This window comes from Cotesia typhae, unplaced genomic scaffold (genome assembly GCF_013202065.1).
Source record: "Cotesia typhae breed Kobodo isofemale line unplaced genomic scaffold, CoteBio_Ctyphae scaffold_13, whole genome shotgun sequence".
Lineage (NCBI taxonomy): Eukaryota > Metazoa > Arthropoda > Insecta > Hymenoptera > Braconidae > Cotesia > Cotesia typhae.
The window spans coordinates 18,658,841-18,682,405 of record NW_027423774.1 but is presented as its reverse complement, the minus strand read 5'-3'; the positions used below and the strand labels follow the sequence as shown (position 1 = coordinate 18,682,405).

Here is a 23,565-nt window from a genome sequence, read left to right as displayed (position 1 = left end):
TGTTAGTGTAACAGCCCACCGTTATACATGTATGTAGGTACATTAAATATATATATGCATGTAAGAACAAGGATACAAGAACGAGGAGCGGCATTGAACAGTCGTGAACGTGAATCGCGATCTAAACGCGTACACATTACATTTTGTTAGCTTATATATATCTAATATCTATTTGATATATGTAAAAAAAAAATAATAATAATATTTAATGACGTTTGCTCAGTAAGTTCAGCTTGTGGCTGTCCAGTGACTGTTGATATCTAAACTGTAACTCAACAGAGTGTTATGTGCTTTGATTCTGGTGCATCTCCAGCAGAACACCAGTCAGAGTCTCAGAGTAGCTAAGCAAGCACAGTCAGTCCAGTATCTCCATGAGCTGTGCCGCCGTCCGATGTTGTCTCTTGTCTTCTCTGCGTTTTTCTCCCGTTTACGTTTATCATTCATCACAAGCTGCAGCGGGCAGGCAGCACCAGCACTGTCACAAGCAATACCGCTATTATTATTATTAACAATTAAATGAAACGAAAGAATATATATATTTTTCTGACAGTTTACTTGTCCTGGATAAAAAATAGTTTGTGACTCAGTGAGTAATATATATATTAAAGCTTATTGTTATTGTCTTGTTTAGTGGTGTAATTGGGGTTTTTTTAATAAAGATGGCCGCCAATGATTCTGTAAAACTTATATTCCACGGGATTTACAATACATTTTTACGATATTATATTATTAATAATAAATTATATTGTTGTTTAGGTAAATTACACGGACACAATCTTGATAAATGATAATATGAAGGTGGTTAATAAAAACAATAATCTGTACAAATTTTGTGATTTTATCTTCAATGTACAATTGGTGGTGAAAGTGGACGGTGACAAGTCATCTCAGTATTTTAAATATTTTATATCACACAAACAACCATCCATATAAATATAAATATCTAATATTATTTATAAATGACAAATATAGTTTTTTATAACGTGATTGTTTAAGAGATTGACGAAATTTTTCTTAAAGTTTAAATAATTCAAATGGCGATGGCGTCTGCTGATAGGTACGTTTACATTTTTTATTTTATTTTCTATGATCAAAGTAAAAAAAAAAGAAAAAAAACTCATGCATTCATTATTTCTGTCACTAATGTATTCTAGGATCTAACACACATGTGTCGTATGTGTATATATAAATCAATCAAGGGATGACACAAGGATATGGGGTACGCAGTCTATTAAAAAAAAAAAAAAAAAAAAAAATGCAAAATCAATAAATCCTTGCTTCCGATAATTATAATTTCCCTGTCATAGTGACTAAGGAAGTAATAGAAGTAAAACAATGAATGAATTAAATAAACAATTGGATTTAAAAGTTAAAAAAAAAGTACAATGGATAAGGTAGGTGTTGGGACAATAAAGGAAGAAACAAAAGTTGCGCACGCGAGTACACAGATCTAGGGTGGGTCTCACTGGAGGGCATGATGAACTTGAAAATCCGGAGCAGTGATGCAATCTTTATCGCTTGCACATATAACATCTAAATTATGTAAAAAAACTCTCACTTTGCTGGATGTTATTATACATAATAAATATATTATATTACATTACATTAAATTACACGGATAGAGACATGTTTGTGTATTAAATTAAAAATACACTTCTATCTAAGCCGTAAGATGTGAGATTAATTAAATCTAAATGTAATGCTGGTGCATGCAATGCTGGACGCTCCTTTCTCAATCTCAAGTCATACTCTCCTGTCCCCTCGTGCCTTGTTTTCCTTCTTTTATTTGTTGTTATTGTTATTGTTGTGTTGTTACTTTATTATTTTTTATTTTTTAAGCGGTTTTGGTTGCGCTCTTTCATCCAGATGCAATGTAAGTGTAACGAGCACTAGGTTCGTTTAGCCAATTAAAAAGGCCTCGCGACCGGCGGGTATGACATCAGCTTTTGCTCTGGTTTTCAGTCGATGGGTTACTGCACGCCACATGGGTCTCAATGTGACTTAACTCGCGAGATTTTCAGGCCAATTACACATTTATTATACTTGAGAATCTCTCGAGTTGTTGTGTGCATTTTGTTATTATACATATATATATCCATACATATAATATATACATATATATTATATCCTATACTAAGGATACTCGAGTTGAGAGTCTTATAATTATAAAAAGGTCGATATAATGTAATTATAATAGGCAATAAAAAAGGAAGAAAATTTATATATAACGTTCTTCCAATACCACAACCATTCTGTTGTTTGCTAATTAATGTTTTCCAATATTTGTGTGTTTTCAGAATGGAGTGGGTAGAAATTATCGAGCCGAGAACCAAAGAGCACATGTATGCTAATTTAACGACCGGTGAATGTGTATGGGATCCACCGCCGGGAGTTCCTGTGTACGTAAGATTACTTTTAAATAACTGTTAAAGCTATTTTTTATTTATTTATTTATTTTATAATCTAAGTTATTATTTATTTATGTAGCTACGTGTTTCTAATATTAATTATTATTTAAATGGTTTATAAATTGCAGAAAGAAGACTGATAATAACCAGTGGTGGGAATTATTTGATCAACAAACATCAAGATTTTATTATTACAATGCAACATCGCAAAAAACTGTCTGGCACCGGCCCACTGACTGTGACATTATTCCATTGGCAAAGTTACAGGTACAGTAAGCGTTTGATGTTTCAAGAAATCAAGATATATATCATTATATCTTACAATTTTTTTTATTTACTCTTAACTGTTGTATTTAAGCTATTTTAGTTAGATGCTTTATGTCTTATCACAGAGCGTTTGAGGAAAACATGACGCGTCCGTATAGATGGTCTGTTTCCATATCTTAAAATAGAAACATTATTTTTTTTTTAGAGTTATTCAAAAGTATGTACGTTTAAAACTCAGGAGAATGCAAGTGATCGTAACGAAGAAATATCTTGAGAAGAGTATGAGATTAAATGTGTTGACGTCATCTAACGCTAGCTTTTTATTTTATAAAATATCTCTTGATTTTAGAATACTGATAGTTTTATGTATCTTGCAGTATATATATATATATATATATATATATATATATATATATATATATATATATATATACAATAGCGTATATGTATATTATAAAATGAAATTTACGTTGTATATAAAAGTTATAAACTGTTATGTGATCGTTTCCAGACGCTGAAACAAAATACAGAACCGGCGATCAGCGGTGGCTCAGGTAATAATGGGAACGCCACAGATGGTCAGGCAAATGAGTCGAGAAGAAAAGAGTCTGTGGCTACGCAAACTCAAACAACAGCAGTTGGACGTTCATCACGTTACGACCATCATCAAGAAAATCCAAGTTTATCTTCCTCGATGGTGAATAATTTATTCTTCTTCGGTTATGTTATTTACATTTACATTAAATATTTTTAAATCAAACTCTCTTGCAGAAATCTAGCAGTGGTGTATGCAAAGTTCGTAGCTCGGGTATTAGTATGGATTCTCAATTATCTCCTCCATCACCATCTCCTTCGGCCAGACGACCACATCATCATCATCACCATCACCATCATCACCACCATCATCAACAGCAGCAGCAGCAACAACAGCAGCATCAACAGCACCAACAGTTACAACAGCACAACAATAGACACAATAATCGACATCATGAACAGCCGTCTTCACAAACCCGACGACATCACAATCATTCTCAAGACTCGGGTCGCTCCAGCGACAGTTCAATTTCTCACAGCCGTACGTCCCTCGAATCATCTGGCGCAACTGCCTTTCGTCATTTAGAATCACCTCATCGGCATCATCAACGATCCAACATACTCCAGTTACCAACGAGCTCAAGTCGTACTCACAATACTTCGACCGGTAGTGGTAGTACACTAGAACCACTGAGATCTCAGAAAAGTGGTACTCTTGAGAATGTGAAAAACCAAAAAGGCGTAGCAATGCCTGGGGAACCACCACCGCCGCCTCTTGGTCTTTCACTCTCAACCAGTACGCCACTTTTTAAAAAAAAAATATTTGTAGAGCATCAGCAGTCGTCGTCGAGTCAGAGAGACGGAAGAAGCGTTACGAGTACTGAATCTGACAGAAGTAGAAATGGAGGAGGTGAGTAGTTTTTTACATTTTATATCTTGTATCTTGATCTATACATTGATAAAGTTATAATTTCATGGATTGTGGATATAATATAATAATAAATTGATGAATAAATAGGTCGAGAGAGTAGCCGTGGCTCGTATGGACCAGAACCAAGTACTTCACCGTACCGTGAGTCAATTGGTGGTATCGACTCAAAAGCCTTTTTGCGTCAAGAGATGCCTCCCTATCGTCCACCTGATATTCAATCCTCTCCACACTCTTGCAAGCCCCATCAAGCTGACAAATTTGGATCTCTCGTCGAGTCAACAAATCGGTACCACCGAGATAGAGACAGAGACAGGGACCGAGATCGTGAGTCTTACCATCGTGACAGAGTTAACAGTCTTGAAAAAAGCAACACTTCGTCTTCAGGGGGATTTTATCCGAGTGCTGGTGCCATTCATTCCCGAAATCTCAACAAAGCCGAGGTAATTGCGTCTGCCGGCGGAAATGTCGGGAGTATTGGTCGAAGACATCATGGCTGTGTTGCTTCCCTGTCCGAGGCAAATGTACGAGAAATTTATGGTGCCATGCTAGCTGCTGAGAGTCGTAATGACGGTGGTAAAAATTCAGCTTTGAGAAGCAATGCTGCGTCTCACGTAAATCCCATATCCAAACAGCCGAGTTTCGATGTCTCTGAACGACATGTTAAAGAAAAAGATCGAGGCGGTGAACGGGATAAAAAAGACAGAGATGATTACGGCGGACGGACCAAGTGCAATAATTTGATGGATAATAACACGCAACAAGCGATAGCTCGTAGTTACAGTTTTGTTCAGCAACAAAAACTCCAACAGCAAATGATGAGAAGGCGAGATCGCGATGACGATTCAATGCACGAGCGGTACTTGGTCAGCCAAAGCCTTCATGATCATGCTCGACATCGACTTGGTAGCAGCAATACCAGTAGCAGTAATGACGATAGTAATAGCAGTAGTAACAGTGCAATTGGTGATGAACTCGGTGGAGGTGGACAGGTAGTTGATGAGGAAGAGGACGTTAAGAAAAAACGAAGCAATGGCAATCCTAGTCCACCGGCATCGACGCCTTATTACGGTAATTTATTAGTCGATGCCGATCATTTGTTGCCGCTTCAACATTATATTCTTCAACAAGCTAAACTCTCTGGTAAATTTATATTAATAACAATAATTATAATTTTTTTTTTTAATTTATATTATCAAAAAAATAAAAAAAATTTTGTGCCCAAGATAGTCATATGATAATATCGGTTTTTTTTTTTTTTTTTTTTTTTTTTTTTATAGCTAAATTTAGTGTCATTCTCTATCTCTAGATACATAATTAAGAAACGACCTTGTATCTCGTGAACTATTGACATTTTTAAAGATATAAACTCATTCCGATGTTACACTCATCGAGACCTTTCATTTAAGTACCCACATCAATTTTTTCATATATATTTATATATATTATATATATGTATATATGAAAAATATATCAAAATGCATGTGGGTACTCAAACGAAAGCTCTTGATGAATATAACCTCAGGATGAGCTTAAATCTTTAAAAATGTCAAAAGTTAAGAAAGTACGGTGCAATTTAACAAAAGTCACTATTTACTAAAGCAAAATTTTATTTATTTATAATTCACAAGTCTCGACAGTCACATAGTGACTAGTTTTAATTACTTAATTATAATTTTTTTTTTTTTTTTTAAGGTTGTTATAAATATGGGGATCCTTTGCTGGTCGATGGAGAAGGAGATGACGATTCTTTGGATGAAGACGGTGGCGGTAGAGATAACGAAGGTGGTAATGGAGTTGGCATTGGTAGTGGGAGAGGTGACGATGACTCAGACGATGAAGATCAGTTTGCCGACGATGAAGCTGCTAGTAATCAGGGTGATTCTTCCAGTCAAGAGTATTTAGAAGATCACTATGCGGGTACGTTTTTTTTAATATAATTTATTATTATTTATTATTTATTATTATAATAAACCTTTTTAATTTGAACACTAATAATTATAATATTAACTACTGTTGTTTCTTGAAAATAGATCTCGGAAATTATGACACAGCTGGTCTGGCAACATATTATAACACTACGGAAACGCTAACGCGATCGCACGCGAGCTCTACGCAAGCAACTTTACCATCAACAGCACCTCTGGTACCTTCAGCTCCACCCGGGCAAACCGGCTCGACAACAATATCCCTGCATACCGAAGTTAGAGACAGTGGTAGCATGGGCGGCGGGGTCGGTGCTAGTCCAAGACCTATTTCTCTTCCAGCATCAACAGCTTTTACGAGCCTAGTCAAGAGTTATGATATTGCAGACGGCGCCGAGGATGGACGTCGCGATGATTCTACGGGCGGAGGGGACATTGAGAAATACGCCCAAGATAATTTAAATTTAAATTGTGGTAGGCCAAAAGGTCTGCGGCTTTTGTTTCGTAAAAAATTCAGTGTACGTGATATTTTAAGCTGGTCTAAAGATCCTATTCCCCGACCAATGCTTAACGTTGTCGAGGGTGAAAAACTATTAAAACGCGAAGCCTGCAATCTATTTCGGCTTGTCCAGGTTTATATGGGCGACAGAAAAGCCAACGTAGGTATGACCTTAGACGGTGTAGCTACTGAATTAATAAACACCGTATTTTCAAAGCCGCCGCTTCGAGACGAGCTTTATGTGCAAATTTGTCGGCAAACTACCGAAAATCCTAGAAAAGAAAGTCTGCGACGAGGTTGGGAGCTGATGGCAGTGTGTCTAGCGTTCGTACCACCAAGTGCTACTTTTGAGCCGTATCTCGAAGGCTATATGAACAGGCATCGTGACCCTAATTTCCAATTTCCCGAAGTAGCCAAGTGGCCGATTCACGTACAAGTGAGTCATTACGCCACTGTTGCTTGTCGACGGTTGCAGCGAATTGGGGCACACGGTAAACGTCAACCACGTAAGGCTACTATTGAAGACATTGATCAAGCACGGGTAAGTTTTTTTTAATTTTCATTTTTTCTTAATTATTATTATTAGTATAATAAATAATATTTTTAATTAATGCAGCTTCAAATATTCCGGGCGTCAATGTTTGGCGCTACGCTGTCTGAAGTAATGGCTTTGCAACGTGATCGTTTTCCACAACGAGATTTGCCGTGGGTTCAGACAACGCTGACCCGCCAAGTACTCATGCGTGGTGGGACATTAACTGAAGGAATATTCCGGGTGTCTGCAGACGCGGATGAAGTCAGCGCGCTTAAATCTTGCTTGGACAGATTTGAGGACGGCGCTAATTTAGCAGCCTCTCAGGACGCTCATGCACCTGCTTCATTGTTAAAGTTGTGGGTTCGTGAATTATACGAACCCTTGATACCTGACTCGTTTTATATCGAGTGTGTGTCTATGCGACACGACGAGTCAGAGGCTGCTGCTTTAAATGCCGCGGCTATCGTTGATCGACTTCCAGATCTTAATCGTCGAGTACTTAGTCATCTGATTCGTTTTCTTCAGGTGAGTTTTTTGTTTTAATTTTATGATACTGAAATTTTGAGACATCTGATAATTTTTTTAATTAAAAAAAAAATAATTTATTTTTAAAATTCAATTTAAAAAATTAAAATGCTATTTTTTTTAAATAATTTTCTAGAAGGGTTGCGGTCAACCTTATTTAAAATTCCGCTACATTCAAAGTTTATAAAATACATTAGCTTAAATAGAATATCAGCCGAAAAACTGCAACCCTTCTAGAACTAGTTTATTTTTCAAGAAAAATAAAAAAATTGTCAAGCGTCATAAAATTTTTTTTATATTTTTTTTTTAAACAATTATTAAAATCATTTAATTACACAGATTTTTACGAGACCAGATGTGGTTGCCCGTACAAAAATGGACGCTAATAATCTCGCTATGGTAATGGCTCCAAATATTCTACGCTGTACCTCTCAAGATCCAAGAGTGATATTGGAAAATGCACGAAAAGAAATGGCTTTTGTACGCATACTTATTGAATCACTGGAGACAGCTTGGGTCGACGATCTTCATTGACCCACCAGTCATCGTCAATATCGTTGCTAAATTATTATGCACTCTACACTTTTATGCCAAATACAATGTAAATTAATGTTAATTACAATTTTTACCATTAGTTATTTTATTGTTTTACATTTTTTTAATTATTATTATTATTATTATTATTATTATTTTATATATTTTTATTACTATTGCCATTATTAAATTTTTGTGTTCATAAATTAATGTTAGTTAGTTAAGTATTGCTTTGGCGCAATTGCGATAAAGTGTATAATCTAATGCTAAAGCTAGCCGACGCGTCACCAATTTAAAAGTTCCCTCGTTATCAATTATTATTCATTAATTTATAAATAGCAAAAGAAAAATAAAATAAATCTTATGCCATATACTTTTATTTAAAAGTAAATAAATATAAATAATAATGTACAATATAGTTGTCGATACAATGTACATGTAATAGTAATCTCTTGTTATCGCACCATTTGTCAGATGGCTTTTTAAAAATTCGATGCAATTGTTGAATTTAATATGTAAGATAATTATTGATTATTATTATGATTAAAATAATGAGAGAAACAAATGCAAAAAGGTTCAATTGACGCTTTGTACGGTCGTACACCTTATGCGAAGGTCTTCATTTTTGTATGAATGATAATCTGTATGTATGTACAACAAACACCGAATCTATACATATATTTAATATAAATGTATATGTTCGCGTTCAATATCAGCAATACAACAAATTATTAGCTAATTATTGTCTTTTTACTTACTTATAATTTTTATTCCATTGACATTCCCGTTAAATTTAAATATAGCAATTAAATTATTGTGAAAAGAAATTTAATGACATTAAATTTAGATGAAAATTAATTTAGCAGATATTTATTAATTTTTAGAACTTTTATTAACAAATAAATTAAGGTAAAAAAATAAGAAAAAAAAATCGACATTTCGAAATTAAAAAAAAATAAAAATGCAATTTTTTAAAAATAATTTTTTAGAATTAATTTAATTCTTTCATAAAATTAAAAAAAAAAAAAAAAAAAAACAATATTAGTGGAAATTTTTCAAAACATTTTTTATTGCAATTTATTTGTTATACAAATTTTAAAAAATGAAAGCAGTCAGCTGACTTCAGTATTAAGTTTTTGCCACTAGTTAGCGCCACTATCGTTCAAGTACAGGTTACTTTGTGTGTCTAAACATCTAAATAAAAAAAAATTATATTAAACTTAGTGTTTTTAATTGTTTGATATTTAAATATAAATTAATGATTGTTGACTAAATTAAATAAATTGATTAATTCTTAAAATGAGTAAAAAAAACAAAGGAAGTAGCTTAGGTAAAGCTTTGGTGAAAAATCGTTTTGGACCTAAAAAAAAACGTGGTGAGAGATCATTGGTAAGGTTATGTTTTTATTATTTATATATATTTTAAAATATAATCCATATTTATTATTATTTACCAATAATTTTCATGACATTAAATTTACCAGTAATTCGACCATTCAAAAAATTTTTTAACAAACAAATTTCTTCCCAAAAATTATTTTATAAAATTTCTATCAATTTAAAAAAAAAAAATTTTTGCTAGAATTTATTTGTTAAAAAAAAATTTCTAAAATTATCAAATTAATTTTTATATAATTTTTAGCTTCATACTGCTGACGTTGAGGATGGTTACAAATGGGATCGTTTAAATCTACGATCAATCACGCAAGAGAACACGTTTGAAGAATTTTTAAGAACTGCAGAATTAGCTGGAACTGAATTTCAAGCTGAAAAACTTGATATTAAATATGTCAATCCTCAGAGTGGTATGGGTTTGCCTTCCGAAAAAGAACGAGCTGAATTATTGGCTCTGTTCAAAACAAATGCTAAATTATTAAAAATACCAAGAAGGCCCAAGTGGGACGACCACACCAGTGCTCAAGAGCTCCATACCAGAGAGAATAATGAATTTTTAGAATGGCGAAGACAGCTATCTTTGCTCCAAGATACCGGTGAAATGACGATAACTCCCTACGAAAAAAATTTAGAATTCTGGAGACAATTATGGAGAGTCGTTGAACGTAGTGATGTCGTAGTGCAAATTGTTGATGCACGCAATCCTCTGCTGTTCCGCTGCGAAGATCTTGAGAAGTATGTTCACGAGGTTGACGCCAATAAGAAAAATATGATTCTTGTTAATAAAGCCGATTTTCTGACCCTGGAACAGCGACAGGCTTGGTGTGATTATTTTACTGAGGTTGGTATGAAAGTTGCTTTCTTTTCAGCCTTGGATGCCGCTGAGTTGAATTACAGAAATAGAAAATCTACCATTGACGAAGAAGAAGAAGAAAAAATAGAAGACGAGGTCGAGGAAGATGACACTGATGAAGAAAACGAAGATGATGTTTCCAATAAAATCAACGACGGAGAAAGCGATATTTCTTCTTATGTCACAGATTTTGGTTCTGACAGCGAGTATCAGAGTGTTGATGATACTGACGCAGTAGAGCTAGATAAAATTCCTGATAGCCAACCTGAGGACGAAGTAGAAAGTACCAAGACACTTGAGATTAATTCCCCGGAGCTTTTAACCAGAGAAAGATTGATAGATCTTTTTAAATCATTGAAAGGCGAAAAAACTTACACGCCTAACGTAGTGACGATCGGTCTGGTTGGATATCCAAATGTTGGAAAGAGTTCAACCATCAACGCCATTTTGATGGGTAAAAAAGTATCAGTTTCAGCTACACCAGGAAAAACTAAACACTTTCAAACGCTCTTCGTCGACAGTGAATTGATGCTGTGCGATTGTCCTGGCTTGGTGATGCCTAGTTTTATTTGTACTAAAGCTGAAATGATTCTTCATGGAATTTTACCAATAGATCACTTGAGAGACCACGTTCCATCAATTACATTACTAGGAATTTGGATTCCGCGACACGTTCTTGAAGATACTTATGGTATAATGCTTCCACCACCCCGAGACGGTGAGGATCCAAACAGACCACCGACTTCTGAAGAAATTCTCAATACCTATGGGTTCAACAGGGGATTCATGACTGCAAACGGTCAGCCTGACAACCCCCGCTCAGCTCGGGTCCTGTTGAAGGATTTTGTCAATGGCAAGCTACTGTATTGCGTTGCTCCGCCGAATAAAATTCAAGAAGAGTATCATACATTCCCACCTCGTCGTCGAGTTTACTCAGAAAATCACGTCGTACCTCCTGATGCAATGCGAGCTAGCAGGGGAGTTACTATCAACAATGAAGATGTTGATCGAGCTTTCTTTCGGGATCGAGAGGCCGGTGTTCATGTCAAAAGACTTCCTGGTAAAATGAATTCTGCCAACTCGGAAAATCCTGGCAGTAAACCTTGGAAAAAAATTAATAAACACGCTAATAAAAATAAGAAAGAAAAAGGACGACGTCTTTACGCTCATTTAGATTTACATTAATCTGAAATAAGTAAAAAATATGTGTATTTATATAAATAAAAAAAATCATAAAAATTTATTTGATGTATATATTTTATTTATATCTATTTAAATTTAGTTTGTTAAAATTATTGTAACTATTTGTTGCATTCCCTCGCTATTGATACCATTAATTATGATACACAATTTTTATACATTCCTCAACCTTAGAATCTTTATTTATTATTTAAATGTTTCATCTCTTATTTTAATTGTCATCTTCAATTGATGTCACAATGATAATGTCCTTTAAATAAATCAGAACAAGTTTCCAGTCTCAAATTATTTTTAACTTAATTAAAAGTTGCTGTTACAAAATTTTATTTGTTGATCTTTATCAAGTCGGTGTAGATGTCTCCAAGGCAAAATAAATTCTGAATTATGATGAGCAATTGGTCATCAATATATACACATAATACTTGAAATTATTAGTCAATTTATACACATTAATTGTTTACATTTAGCGGTGAAACCAATCTTCCATTGGTTGATTCTATTTACATATTCAAATATCCTGGTTTATCTCCAATCAACGTAGCCAATTATAACCATCAGGTTACTGAGGTAAATCTCCGTCCAGTTTGAGATAAATTTTTACAATCATGATTAGACAAGATTCAGTAAAACACAACAGTATGTAGCAAAGGTTTTGAAATTTTGTTGTCTTCAAACTCGTTCAGCAAACCATCAATGTCGTTATCTAGATCATCGCTGCCGGCAAGCTGAAACAAATAAAAATAATTTTTTTTAATTATAAAAAAATTTTTTGAAATTATAGAAAATACATTAAAGCTCATGTCCATCAAGTAGCTTTTATGCATTTGTTAATTATTCCTGTAATATACCGTGGTAACTAATTCACAGATCAAAAATGATCCGACAGTAGCCTCTTCGTGGTTATCTTGAATATCTAAATTAATTAAATGGGCCGGTTGATGATTGACGGAAGTCTTACTACTCCAATATTCTACTACTTGATCATAAACTCTCTCTTCACATGTTATAAGAATATCAAATTTTTCTTTAGTTTCTTGGAATCTTTCTGGTCGGGGTTTTATTCTCCTGTTCCGATCTAACATGTGCAGCAAGCCCATTTGAGTATATCTATTTTAATTTTTATTAAAAAAAAAAAATTTAATTAGCTGCAATAAAAATTTGAATAAAAAAAAATTAAAAAAAAAAAAAACAAGCATACAATTGTTTATCTTTAACCAATAAATCATTATAAATTTCATCGTATGTTGTCCCGAAATCATAAACATTAGGTTTGTCTGGTCCACTTCCAGGTAATTTAACTTTATCTCCAGTTCCGAAGGACTTTACATTGAAACCCTTTTTGCTGTAAAAAAATAGTAAAGTTATTAAATGTTTTATTTAAAAAAAAAAAAAAAAAAAAAAAAAAATTAAATTAAAAAAAATAGTTTACCTCAAAAAAGCATGGGCCTCCATACTTCGGTTCATGTTACTAGAACATATTACGGCAACGCTTAAAGGTTTGGATGTCGGCATATTCATGTATTATTTTTATTGTTATTAATTTTATAATACAATAGTAATAAATAAATATTTATCAGATGACAGTATTATAATTATTAACTTAAACAATTAATAATTAATAAATAAAAACAGGGTGTTTAATATAAAACGAGGGTGTGGAAGCCTGTGTTGTTAACCTTCAGAGTATTTTTATCCTTATAACGCAATAAAATTTAATTATACAAGAACTATTTACATATAATAGTTAAAATATTATGCGAGAGAATATATTTATTAATTTAATAAAAATAAACAACACATATAATCAAATACCAGGATAAATACAATTTTTATTATATTTTTGTTCCTCTCTCATCACAGCTCCGAATCCTTTACAAAAACAGACGGAAGGACGTTTTGGTTTTTGGTTATATTAAACCAGTGACGCCATTTTCTTCCTAGATGTCGCATGTGTACCACATGTCAGCTGGGTAATTTTATTGCCAACTCATTAGCAAAATTACCGCCATCTTTAATTTATGAAAAAATACCTGAAATTTTATAACACTGAAGTTAACAGATATTAAAAATTTTTTTTCGAATTTTATAATAATTTTATAATTAAATAATTAAAAAAAAATTTAATTAAAAAATTTCACATGTGAAAATTAATAAAAATTACAAGTGAAAATTTTTAAAAGCTTTTTTTTATTGTAATTAATTTGTTAAAAAAATTTTTTAAATTGACAGCTGACTGCTAACTTCAGTATTGTGAAATTTTTATTTATTTGCTCCATTATTTATTATTTAAATCTTAAAAAAAAAATTAAAACTTTATTAGTAAAATAATGAATGAAAAAAAAAACCTTTGAATACATTTTTTTAAAAGTGCTTTATTATTCTTAGCGTGTGTCTTTTATCGAAAAAGACAAATTAGTAATACAAAGGAGTAATTGTATTATTATTTAATTAATCTATTAAAATTTGATCTTGATCCATCAAGTACGTAATTCAAAGACTTGATTTAATATTCCCATCAGTCATTGTCACGCCTGCAATGAATGTCAATTAATAAAAAATATTTAGTGATCTTGATTAAGAAAAAAAAAACTTTAATTATCGCCGTAAGTGTACCCTTATTAAACAAAATGATTAAAAATGATTTCACAATGTTGAATGCCCCTTAAGAGATATGATTTGAAATGATTTACATGATTTGACAGGATTAAAAATAATTAGAAAAATAATCATTTTTAATCATATCAAATCATTTTGTTTAATCAGGGTAATTTAAAATTTCGACACATTACCAAGAACTAATTAGACATTCAATTAAAAAATAATTTTTAAAACTAGTTGCGTACGTCAATCCCTTTGGATAAGTGTAAAGTATCATATTAATTATCTGTAGTACCTAGATAAAATTACTTTCACATTTAAACTTTTTATCTACTGTACTTAAGCACTGACAGTTTCTTAATTATACTTCTCAACAATATAATTCTACTAAAATTACATAAACGAAAAAAAAAAGAATTAATATAACAGTCGTGAGTTATTAAAATGTCGTTAGTCATTATATTTGTCGAAAATTTCTTAATATTAAAATTATTGCTGAATTTAACAGACATCTAATAATTTTTTAAACATTTTACAATTAAATTATAATGAAAAAAATTTTTACATTAAAAAATTTTTTAAAATTTTAAGCGCAAATTTTTAGAAATATTTTTTTTTTTATCATTTATTTGTTATAAAAATTCTAAGAATTGTCAAACAGTTGATAAAAAAATGAATAAAACTGAAGTTGACAGATATTAAAAATTTTTTTGGAGTTTTATAGCAATTAAATTATTAATTAAAAAGTTTCACATGTAAAAATTAATAAAAATTACAAGTGAAAATTTTTACAAGCATTTTTTTATTGTAATTAATTTTTAAAAAAAATTTTTTAAATTGACCGCTAACTTTAATATTATAAAAATGATCTAATGCATTTATTAATTAATTTACAGGTATTAATTATTACAAATAATGTCAAAAGAATTTAATCAATTATTGCGCAGCGAACATCATACAAATCTACTCTTCAAATTCAAGGATACATTTTTAACGTGTCCCCTCGAATGTAAATGCATACATGTATGATCACCCTGACACATACATTATTATCAACGCATTCTACGTCTATATTTCCTCTGTATATATAAATATATACCTACAATATGCACATACAAATAGGTATTAAAGCTACAGCAGAGAATGAGGCATGGCAACTTGATTTTTGCAGCAACTCACAATATGACTCACTCCATATCTCTTAACTGCATGGAGACGTAGACGTACATACGTTTTTTTTTTTTCTTCACCTAAAACATTTATCAAGTGAGAATTACGCGAACAACGTGTAAAACAATAGAAATGAATTACTCGTTTTATCACCGTTTAATTTTCAATAAAAAACATTAAAACAACTATTAGGAATATGTACTTGCAGTGAAGTACATATATAAAACCAAATAATAAATGGTACAATAAAAATGTGCATATAGGAACAAGGGATACGGCTAGTTAAATACAACTAGACGTTAATTTGCCTTACATTGCATTGCATGAAGCTGAATATACATATAGGTACAGCAGACCGTTGCAATTACGTGTGTCACGACAATCAGGCACCTCGTCAACTTATCTTAGGTTTTATCTCGTCACTTTCATCGTCTCACTTAATTATCGCTTTATTACTCGTTGTATTCTTGCACGTATATACATAATAAATGTACTTAATTCGTCTCTTTAAATTAAACTTGTTCATACAATACGTTTAAGTTGCATAAACTCGTTAACCTTTTACCTCTTAAACTTTACCATTGTATTAACATTACTCGACTATTTTCTCTCATCTTTCATTTAGTTTGCATTTATGTACATTATTTTTAGATATAGAATATAAGATAAATATTTTAGCGACGTTTATTTACCAATACATTAGCGGTATATTGATCATATCAAATACAACCTTCATAAGCATCTCCGAAGATATCCGTGATTTACGATTCTTTTCTATGTCAAATATAAATAGTTTATATATAAATTTAATGCTCGGTTAAAGTTACCGCAAATTGTTTTGTTCTTCCTACTACTTAGACTTCTACTCAGCCGTTCAATGTTTACAGTATTTACGGGCATTTCTTCATTTTACTGGATAATACACTTTATTTTCCGTTATTGAATTTAGTATTCTTTAGCTGCCTTAATTATGATGTAAATAAATATACGATAAGAAAATTATCATAAACCTAGGATAACAATAAAAAGTGTTATTACCATCATGAGTGTTTCTATTTGTATACCGTAATTAATTTTAATTATTATATTTATATCAGAAATCTAGACGTTTCATAATATAAGAATACATTTACCTGACATACCTCGTTCTCTTTTAATTTATTTATTATTTAAGTTTTTTTTTAATTTTATTTTTAATTAATTACGTTCAAAATTTATGAAAATTAACTTAGCTAATAGTTGATAATTTTAAGAATTTTTGTAATTAATAATTTGTGACAAAAAAAATTGACATTTAAAAATTAAAAAAAAACTACAATGCAATTTTTTAAAAATAATTTTTTAGAGCAAATTTATTTGTTAAAAAAAATTGCATTTTTAATTTATTAAAATTTCTACAAGTCTATTTTTTAAATGATTTTTTTTTACCATAACTTATTTATTAAAGAAAGTTTAAAAAATTGTCAAGTGATAGCTAAATTTAATGTCATGAAGATATATAAAAACTGAAGTTAGCTGACATGTGATAATTGTTATGATTTTTTTAACAAATCAATTATTATAAAAAGAATATTTTTTAAAATTCACACTTATAATTTTTTAATAAATTTCTACATGTGAAATTTTTTCGAAAAATTTTTTTCTTTACAATTAAATTGTTAGATGTCTGTTAAATTCAGTATCATAAATACCAATAAGTGTTTATTATAATTATATTCATAGTTTAATGAATATTAAAATAAATAGTGATTATTAAAAAATTAAATAAAAATAAAAATTCGATTAAGATGAATAAAAAAAAAAAACAAAAAAAAAGAAAGTAAATTTCATCTTTGGAATTTGCATCCGGTCTTCGGTCTATAAGAGTTTGCCTACAAGTCCCGATATATTATGATGTGAGTGCGAGAAGAGGTCAGCTGGCAGTGCTGATTCGTTGATATAGTGCGGACAAAGAGGCAATACTAAAGCTAAAGCTAAAGCTAAAGAAATATACAGCACGATTGGAAGTGAATCTGGAGGGGATCAGTAGCAGCAGAACAGAAACACAGCAGACAGCAGGAGCCCAGCAGCAACGGGCAACGGTTGGTCGTTGGTCGTATTGTAGTTTCATTGGAAGTAGTGAACGCAACAGGCAACCAAACAGTTGAAAACGTGGATGAGAGGTGAGTTTAGTCGAGGTTCATCTCAGACTCTGATCTCCGACTATACTGTGTTTACTATATGTCCTATATATTTACTACATATAACTATATATTTATATACAGTTCCATACACTGCACACTAATCCTGCCGGTTCAATTTGTTCAGGTTAATTCTTGTCTGTTTTGCTATCATAATGGCCAAGAGGACAAGAACTACATAATAATAATAAAGAAGAAGAAGAAGAAGAAAGAACGAGGAGACGTCAAACAACAACTAAACAGCTACGGCAATCAACGAGAAACACCAAGAAGACAACACTGAGCACACACATAACACATATATACATGGACAGGGGAGGGAAAAGTTATTTCGAGAGGGGAGAAAAAAATTGCTCTTTAGACTAGTAAGTGGTATTCGATTGAGTCCAGAAAGATGCTCTTGCCGAGGCCGAGTCAGATGTAAACTTGCCTGAATGTAATACGCGTGCTTTTTTTTGACAGTGCTGTTATATGTGTTATTATTATTAAATTATTAATATTACTTGTAATATGTATATATATATTTAAGTATAAATAGATGTATTTCATGTAATGATAATCCAGATAATTATTGAAGCTTGGTATAATATTGCTAATTAAATATACCAACGACAGTGTGATGGTGTTGAAGATTATCAAGGATCCAGCGAGTTTTGAGAGAATAATTTACGTGATACTGAATATCCACCGAATTACTGGAGTTATTTGACAAAATAATATAGACTAATTGCCGAGTAGAAGCACATGGATCTATCAACTGACGGACTGATGAGATTTCCGTTAAACTATATTGAAGGTTTCAGCCGGATGTTATTCACGTGCCATTTCACTCCTGTAAGTTAATTCTACATTTCATATAACTACTATTTATTTATTTATTTATTTATTTATTTATTACATTATACATCGTCTGGTTTAATAGCTCGCATTATATATTTCTATTAATTTCAATTATTATTACTTAGTGGTGTGGTATAAATTACATAGAAGAGAGGAGTGATGATGAAGATGATGACTTGTGATGATAACGACGGGATTAACACAACGTGTCCGAGCAGTTGCTACCGATAACTCGGGCTTGCCACTCTCAACTCTCTCGACTCTCTCTCGGTGGTATCACCGTCGCCGCCTGGTAACCACCAATGCTGGTGCAATGCCGGGGCGGACATTCTCTTTCTTTATTTATATCTCTGGTTATTTATATATTTTTTAAATGCATTGTGACAAGACAAACCCAGTCACGAATCACTTGGAGAAATCGGCAGTGTCTTCAGTTAGGACGCAACTCGATTAGCGAGTCTACGCGAAGAAACATTGCTGCAACTAGAGCAATTAACTAGCAGTAGTTATATCAGTAGAAGTAGAAGTAATAGCAGCATCAGCCAGGGGCTAAGGGGCCGCAGTAAAGATAAAAGTTGATTGAAGAGTGTACGCTGATAGAAAATTGCCAACTACCACCAGCAAGAGTGTTGAAAGAGTATTTTATTGCTATTAGATAATTGCTAAGTTTGACAGTCGGGTAAAGATCGCGAATAGAAATTAAACTTGAATTTAAAATGAGCAATCGAGCTTACATTACGATCGTTGGTCATGATAAACCACTGATGGTGAAAAGCTTGAGGATGTCGCAGCAGGATACTTGTTAGTCGAGAGGTGCCACGGAATACACCATACCGGTCAACAGGACGACCAAGTGGAAAAACTCGGTAACCGGTTCCGCTTGGCTTGTCGCGGATTCACCGAGTCTCGCGTCTACCTTTAAATGATAATTTTTTTACTTCCCTCTTACCTTTTCTCTCACTCTTTTTATCTTTCACTTACTATATATCTATACTGTCCCCCTGATAGTTGGTGTCTTTCTCTTTGATTTTTACAACTGCATGCATCGTTGCACCAACGCATAGCATAGCAAGCCAACACACGGCTTTCTCCTTCTTATTCAAATTATTTTTTGATTAACACTTACTGATGTGTCTTTTGCTTTCAGTTGGAGTGCAAACAATACCACACAAAGCGGATAGACTAGATAGTACGCTACCAGTGTCGATGATTCACACCTCCAGTTCAGGCTGTCAGTATCATCACCGTCATAAAGTGTGTAGTTGATTAAATTAAATACACAAAATAAAAAAAAAAAAATAAAAAAAAAAATGCTGCAACATTGGACAACCCGAGGCGCGAGCCGCTACGCTCGTCGGATTCTTGTCTTCGTATTTGTCTGGAGTTTTATAATGATAGCAGCGCTGCAATTTCGTCAGTCAATAAATCAAGTCCTACAGCCGAGTGAGTCAGTGGGTATTGACAGTGCTGTGAATTATCCGACAGGATCATGGGATCGTGGATCGGATCAACCGTTATCTTCCTCATCAGTGTCATCGGCTACAAGAAATGGTAATTCTTCAATTATAAATTTCGCAAGAGAGTCTTACTCGTCGCATCGACGTAAACCATTGGATGACGATGAGTCCCATCACAATGACCCAATTATTGATGTTTCATCCTCTATTGCTGTTTTTAATCAAAGACTCAAGGAATTTAATAACAAAAAACTTTTGCTGGATGAACGGCCGCCGCGTTCCGAACAGGAACTCATCAACGAGATGGAAAATCAATTTCCTAGTCTACCCGTAGTCTCGTGGTACAAAAGGAGCACTACGACAACAACAACATCCACTACTGAACAAACCGGTAATGATACCAAGACAAACAAATTTTGTGTACCTCGTTATCCGAATATTCTCGAGCTCGAGTACAATAACAAGTACTGGCAAACATTAAAATCATCCAACGGAACTTTTCAACTTTTTGGAGCTTACTATGATATTCGCAAGTTGTCGAAAATCGGGTCGGCAGTGAGAATCGTTGGTATGATTGACAGAATTGAACCTAAAATAAAAACTTACTGTCAATTGTGGTTTGATGGAGAAAAAGAACCTCAGGTCGTTGATGTATTTGAATATAAATATATTTGGTTTAAAAAGTGGGGTAGTTACAAGCAAGGTATTTATCAGCCTTACGTGATTACGTGTAAAATACCCCAGTCTCACTGGTCTAAAGATCCTCCAGCATCAGTCTCGATTGTTGAGAAGCCGTGTGATACAGCGAGCACTAATTTACGGGTAATTTACAACAAACCGCCAGAGGGTAAAAAGAAAGAGTTTGCGGTCTGCGTGAAAGGTCTAGATTTTCTTCATGAAGATTTATCAGTACGGCTGGTCGAGTGGATCGAGCTAATAAGTATTCTAGGCGCTGACAAAATATTCTTTTATGAGCTCCAAGTACATCCAAACATCACAAAAGTTTTGGATTATTACAAAAAAACAGGACAAGTTGATGTTACACCTCTGACGCTTCCTGGTGGGCAGCCAAACATTCCGACATTTCAGCACATTTATTTGAAGAAAAAAACCAATCAAAAGCGACAAAATGAATTGATACCCTACAATGATTGTCTTTATAAACACATGTACGAATACGAGTACATAGCTCTGCTTGATATTGATGAAGTAATAATGCCAATTAAAGATTTTACGTGGAGTCAACTTATGCGACGCGTTTTACCCAAGGCTCTTCGCATACGCAATGAAACTCGTGCTTCGTACAACGTCAGAAACGTGTACTTTCTCGATGACCTTCTACACTCACACGGATTCTTCGACCACGTGCCGAAGTAAGTATCCTACCAGCGAATGAGTTAATGAACATGAACACACATTACAACTAATACAAAATACAAGTACTCTTTCTACCGTTCAATCCTTATTTTTTTATTTCTTTATACTTGTCTGGTGACTTTGATTTAATACAGCACAAATGCATTTATATTATATTATATTTAAAATAACTACTATAACTGTATACTTATTTTGATCCAGGTACATGCACATGCTTCAACACGTATACCGCTCGTCGAACTTCACCAAGCCTAATGAGTACATAAAGTGCTTTCATAATCCGGAACGTATTGTCACTGTGCATAATCATTTTCCGCTGGCATGCCTCGGCTCTGGGTGCACGAGTTACCCCATCGAGACTGAGGACGCTCAGCTTCAACACTACAGAGCCGACTGTGTTACCTCACTAAAGAAAACGTGCCTCCAGTATCGGAAAAACAGCGTCGTCGATACGCAGATCTGGAAGTATAAAGACCAGCTGGTCGAACGTGTCACCAACACCCTCGAGAAGCTCGGATTCTTCGGGCCAGGATAAATAATCATCACAACCTACAATTAATATTCATTTTAAATAATTATTTTTCTTATCATTATTATTAATTTTACTACTACTATTATCTTGATAAATTTAATATTTAAATTTTCCACTTATACATAGACGTAGCGTGTAATAAGCTCCTTGTTCCACGGATCGACGCCACGGGGTAGACGATCGTGTGTGCCAGTTACATCGTTTAATCTGTCCTTGAATTACGAGTACGCCGTATCCGTGGAACGACGAAGGCTTTCCCATCAAGGACTCATGTCTTCTTTTCTTCATTCCTCTTTCTTATCTCTCTTGCGTTCCCCATTTCATGGTCAGCCTCGATCGTCCTCTAAGTAACCTTATCCAGCTATATATATGAATGTATATTTTTATCATTATTACTATTATTATTATTATTATTATTATTATTATTATTACTGCTAAGGAAAAAAAAAATTAAAAGAAGAAATATAATATAAATGGTCGAGTATTCTGCACGTCTGGACATCAACAGTGTGTTGGAAGATTGCATTGAAACTAAAGACGTCTAGCGGAACAGAGGGCGATTGACGTTGCACCATGAATTTTATTTAGTAGCTAAGACTTTTATTATTCGCCATTCGACGATGCGCATGTGTGTGAACGCGGTTACGTCTTTTTACAAGGGTCTTCACATATGTGCCACATTTGAAACTACAGGGTCTTTTATATTGTTTTATTTTATTTTATTTTTTTTTTTTTTTTTTATGCTAAATTGACGAGAACCGCCACCACAAGCGCGTTCTTATAAATTGTACAGTAAAATGTTGTTATATATTTTAGATATAATAATAATTATTATTATAAATTTACGCATTGATATTATTAATTTTAATTACAATATTTGGAATGGTTTTTAATAAATAAAACATGAAATATTTATAAATATATAATGTAGAGTATAAATTTAATTAGTTATTACACGCAATATAAATAAAACAAGTATAAACAATAAGCGAGAGTGTGACGGAAGGAAATTCATGAATGAATGTAATCCAGCGCAAGAAATTAATGACCTAAAACTGAACGGTCTGGTACAGATGAAAGAGATTGATCCGTGTGATGTGTACATAATATTGCTCTGAGGATGTTTCTCTCTTAGTTTAAGTATCGTATTTAATATAAACTTAGCAAAGCTACTGGTTGAGTATACAAAGACGTAGCTTCTGCTGGCGGGTCTATAACACAGATGTAAAGAGCTCTGCGAAAACCGTCTATCTAAACTACACAACATCTTGACGCCGCGACGAATGCTCAGCGGTGGGTGGTTCGAGGATAAATATAACACAACCGCCTACTCAACAGAGAAATACCGTATTTTCTCCACATGCCGACGAGACAACGACGCTAGTCGCTTATGAAAAACGGCTTGTATCACCTCCTAACACCATCATTATCATTATCACTGTAATTGTCATCAGTTATTTTCCTTTTAAGTGAACAAGTGCTGCTAAAAAAAAAAAAATTATTCATAATTAAATGTCATTTCATAATATTAAATTTACACTTAAAATATTTAATTATTTCTTACCATGTATTTTATTTATTCTTGAGAGTTTATTTTTTTTTCAAACCCGCTCCACTCGGTTTGCTAAACAGATGGATACTCTGTACTGGGCTTTATATAGTAACTCTGCTCTAAACTTGAATACTTAAAAAAAATATAATTGGATACGACCATTTCTTCTTGAGCTTTATGGTGCGAGTCCTTATAGTAACTCACAACAAGTGGATGATACTACTACTACTACTACTACTACTACTACTACTACTACT

The 23,565-nt window shown here is 33.0% G+C and overlaps 4 protein-coding genes and 1 long non-coding RNA gene across 9 annotated transcripts; 3 read left to right on the top strand and 2 right to left on the bottom strand.

Annotated features, from left to right (window-relative positions):
* Positions 1 to 41: 41 nt before the first annotated feature.
* Positions 42 to 8,894, top strand: Rhogap93b (MyTH4 and RhoGAP_KIAA1688 domain-containing protein RhoGAP93B). 4 transcript variants are annotated; one of them, XM_074255435.1, is made up of 12 exons: positions 42 to 586; positions 757 to 1,057; positions 2,298 to 2,399; positions 2,537 to 2,675; positions 3,187 to 3,372; positions 3,447 to 3,882; positions 4,039 to 4,119; positions 4,228 to 5,280; positions 5,833 to 6,057; positions 6,171 to 7,102; positions 7,178 to 7,621; positions 7,961 to 8,894. In XM_074255435.1, exons 2-12 carry the CDS (start codon positions 1,035 to 1,037, stop codon positions 8,153 to 8,155), a joined length of 3,816 nt encoding a protein of 1,271 aa, XP_074111536.1. In that variant the 5' UTR covers positions 42 to 586; positions 757 to 1,034; the 3' UTR covers positions 8,156 to 8,894. The 4 variants fall into 4 exon arrangements, with proteins under 4 accessions (XP_074111536.1, XP_074111535.1, XP_074111534.1 ...); XM_074255434.1 differs by having other exon boundaries at positions 3,447 to 4,119; positions 4,228 to 4,464; positions 4,525 to 5,280; XM_074255433.1 differs by adding an exon at positions 1,155 to 1,219 and having other exon boundaries at positions 3,447 to 4,119.
* Positions 8,895 to 9,327: 433 nt separating this feature from the next.
* Positions 9,328 to 11,645, top strand: Ns3 (nucleostemin 3). Its single transcript, XM_074254355.1, has 2 exons — positions 9,328 to 9,544; positions 9,797 to 11,645. Exons 1-2 carry the CDS (start codon positions 9,455 to 9,457, stop codon positions 11,585 to 11,587), a joined length of 1,881 nt encoding a protein of 626 aa, XP_074110456.1. The 5' UTR covers positions 9,328 to 9,454; the 3' UTR covers positions 11,588 to 11,645.
* On the bottom strand, positions 11,642 to 13,485 carry Ssu72 (Ssu72 CTD phosphatase). The gene is made up of 4 exons (XM_074254356.1): positions 13,032 to 13,485; positions 12,801 to 12,944; positions 12,451 to 12,709; positions 11,642 to 12,327 (listed from the first exon to the last, which is right to left on the bottom strand). Exons 1-4 carry the CDS (start codon positions 13,118 to 13,120, stop codon positions 12,223 to 12,225), a joined length of 597 nt encoding a protein of 198 aa, XP_074110457.1. The 5' UTR covers positions 13,121 to 13,485; the 3' UTR covers positions 11,642 to 12,222.
* Positions 13,486 to 17,342: 3,857 nt separating this feature from the next.
* Positions 17,343 to 22,601, top strand: LOC141534152 (uncharacterized). Of its 2 annotated transcripts, none has more exons than XM_074253307.1 (4): positions 17,343 to 17,532; positions 17,678 to 18,384; positions 19,538 to 21,220; positions 21,426 to 22,601. In XM_074253307.1, exons 3-4 carry the CDS (start codon positions 19,701 to 19,703, stop codon positions 21,757 to 21,759), a joined length of 1,854 nt encoding a protein of 617 aa, XP_074109408.1. In that variant the 5' UTR covers positions 17,343 to 17,532; positions 17,678 to 18,384; positions 19,538 to 19,700; the 3' UTR covers positions 21,760 to 22,601. The 2 variants fall into 2 exon arrangements, with proteins under 2 accessions (XP_074109408.1, XP_074109409.1); XM_074253308.1 differs by having other exon boundaries at positions 17,635 to 18,384.
* Positions 22,602 to 22,665: 64 nt separating this feature from the next.
* Positions 22,666 to 23,456, bottom strand: LOC141534153 (uncharacterized). The gene is made up of 2 exons (XR_012480380.1): positions 23,321 to 23,456; positions 22,666 to 23,239 (listed from the first exon to the last, which is right to left on the bottom strand). It is a non-coding gene; the product is annotated as an uncharacterized LOC141534153 (long non-coding RNA).
* Positions 23,457 to 23,565: the final 109 nt, after the last annotated feature.

Coding starts and splice junctions, on each gene's coding strand:
- Rhogap93b (XM_074255432.1), top strand. CDS start 1,035: ATGGCGATGGCGTCTGCTGATAG. Junction 1,058..2,297: donor GCGATGGCGTCTGCTGATAG/GTACGTTTACAT, acceptor GTGTGTTTTCAG/AATGGAGTGGGTAGAAATTA. Junction 2,400..2,536: donor CCACCGCCGGGAGTTCCTGT/GTACGTAAGATT, acceptor TATAAATTGCAG/AAAGAAGACTGATAATAACC.
- Ns3 (XM_074254355.1), top strand. CDS start 9,455: ATGAGTAAAAAAAACAAAGGAAGTAGCTTAGGTAAAGCTTTGGTGAAA. Junction 9,545..9,796: donor AACGTGGTGAGAGATCATTG/GTAAGGTTATGT, acceptor TATAATTTTTAG/CTTCATACTGCTGACGTTGA.
- Ssu72 (XM_074254356.1), bottom strand. CDS start 13,120: ATGAATATGCCGACATCCAAACCTTTAAGCGTTGCCGTAATATGTTCT. Junction 12,945..13,031: donor GAGGCCCATGCTTTTTTGAG/GTAAACTATTTT, acceptor ATTTTTTTACAG/CAAAAAGGGTTTCAATGTAA. Junction 12,328..12,450: donor TCTGTGAATTAGTTACCACG/GTATATTACAGG, acceptor TATTTGTTTCAG/CTTGCCGGCAGCGATGATCT.
- LOC141534152 (XM_074253307.1), top strand. CDS start 19,701: ATGCTGCAACATTGGACAACCCGAGGCGCGAGCCGCTACGCTCGTCGG. Junction 21,221..21,425: donor TTCTTCGACCACGTGCCGAA/GTAAGTATCCTA, acceptor ATTTTGATCCAG/GTACATGCACATGCTTCAAC.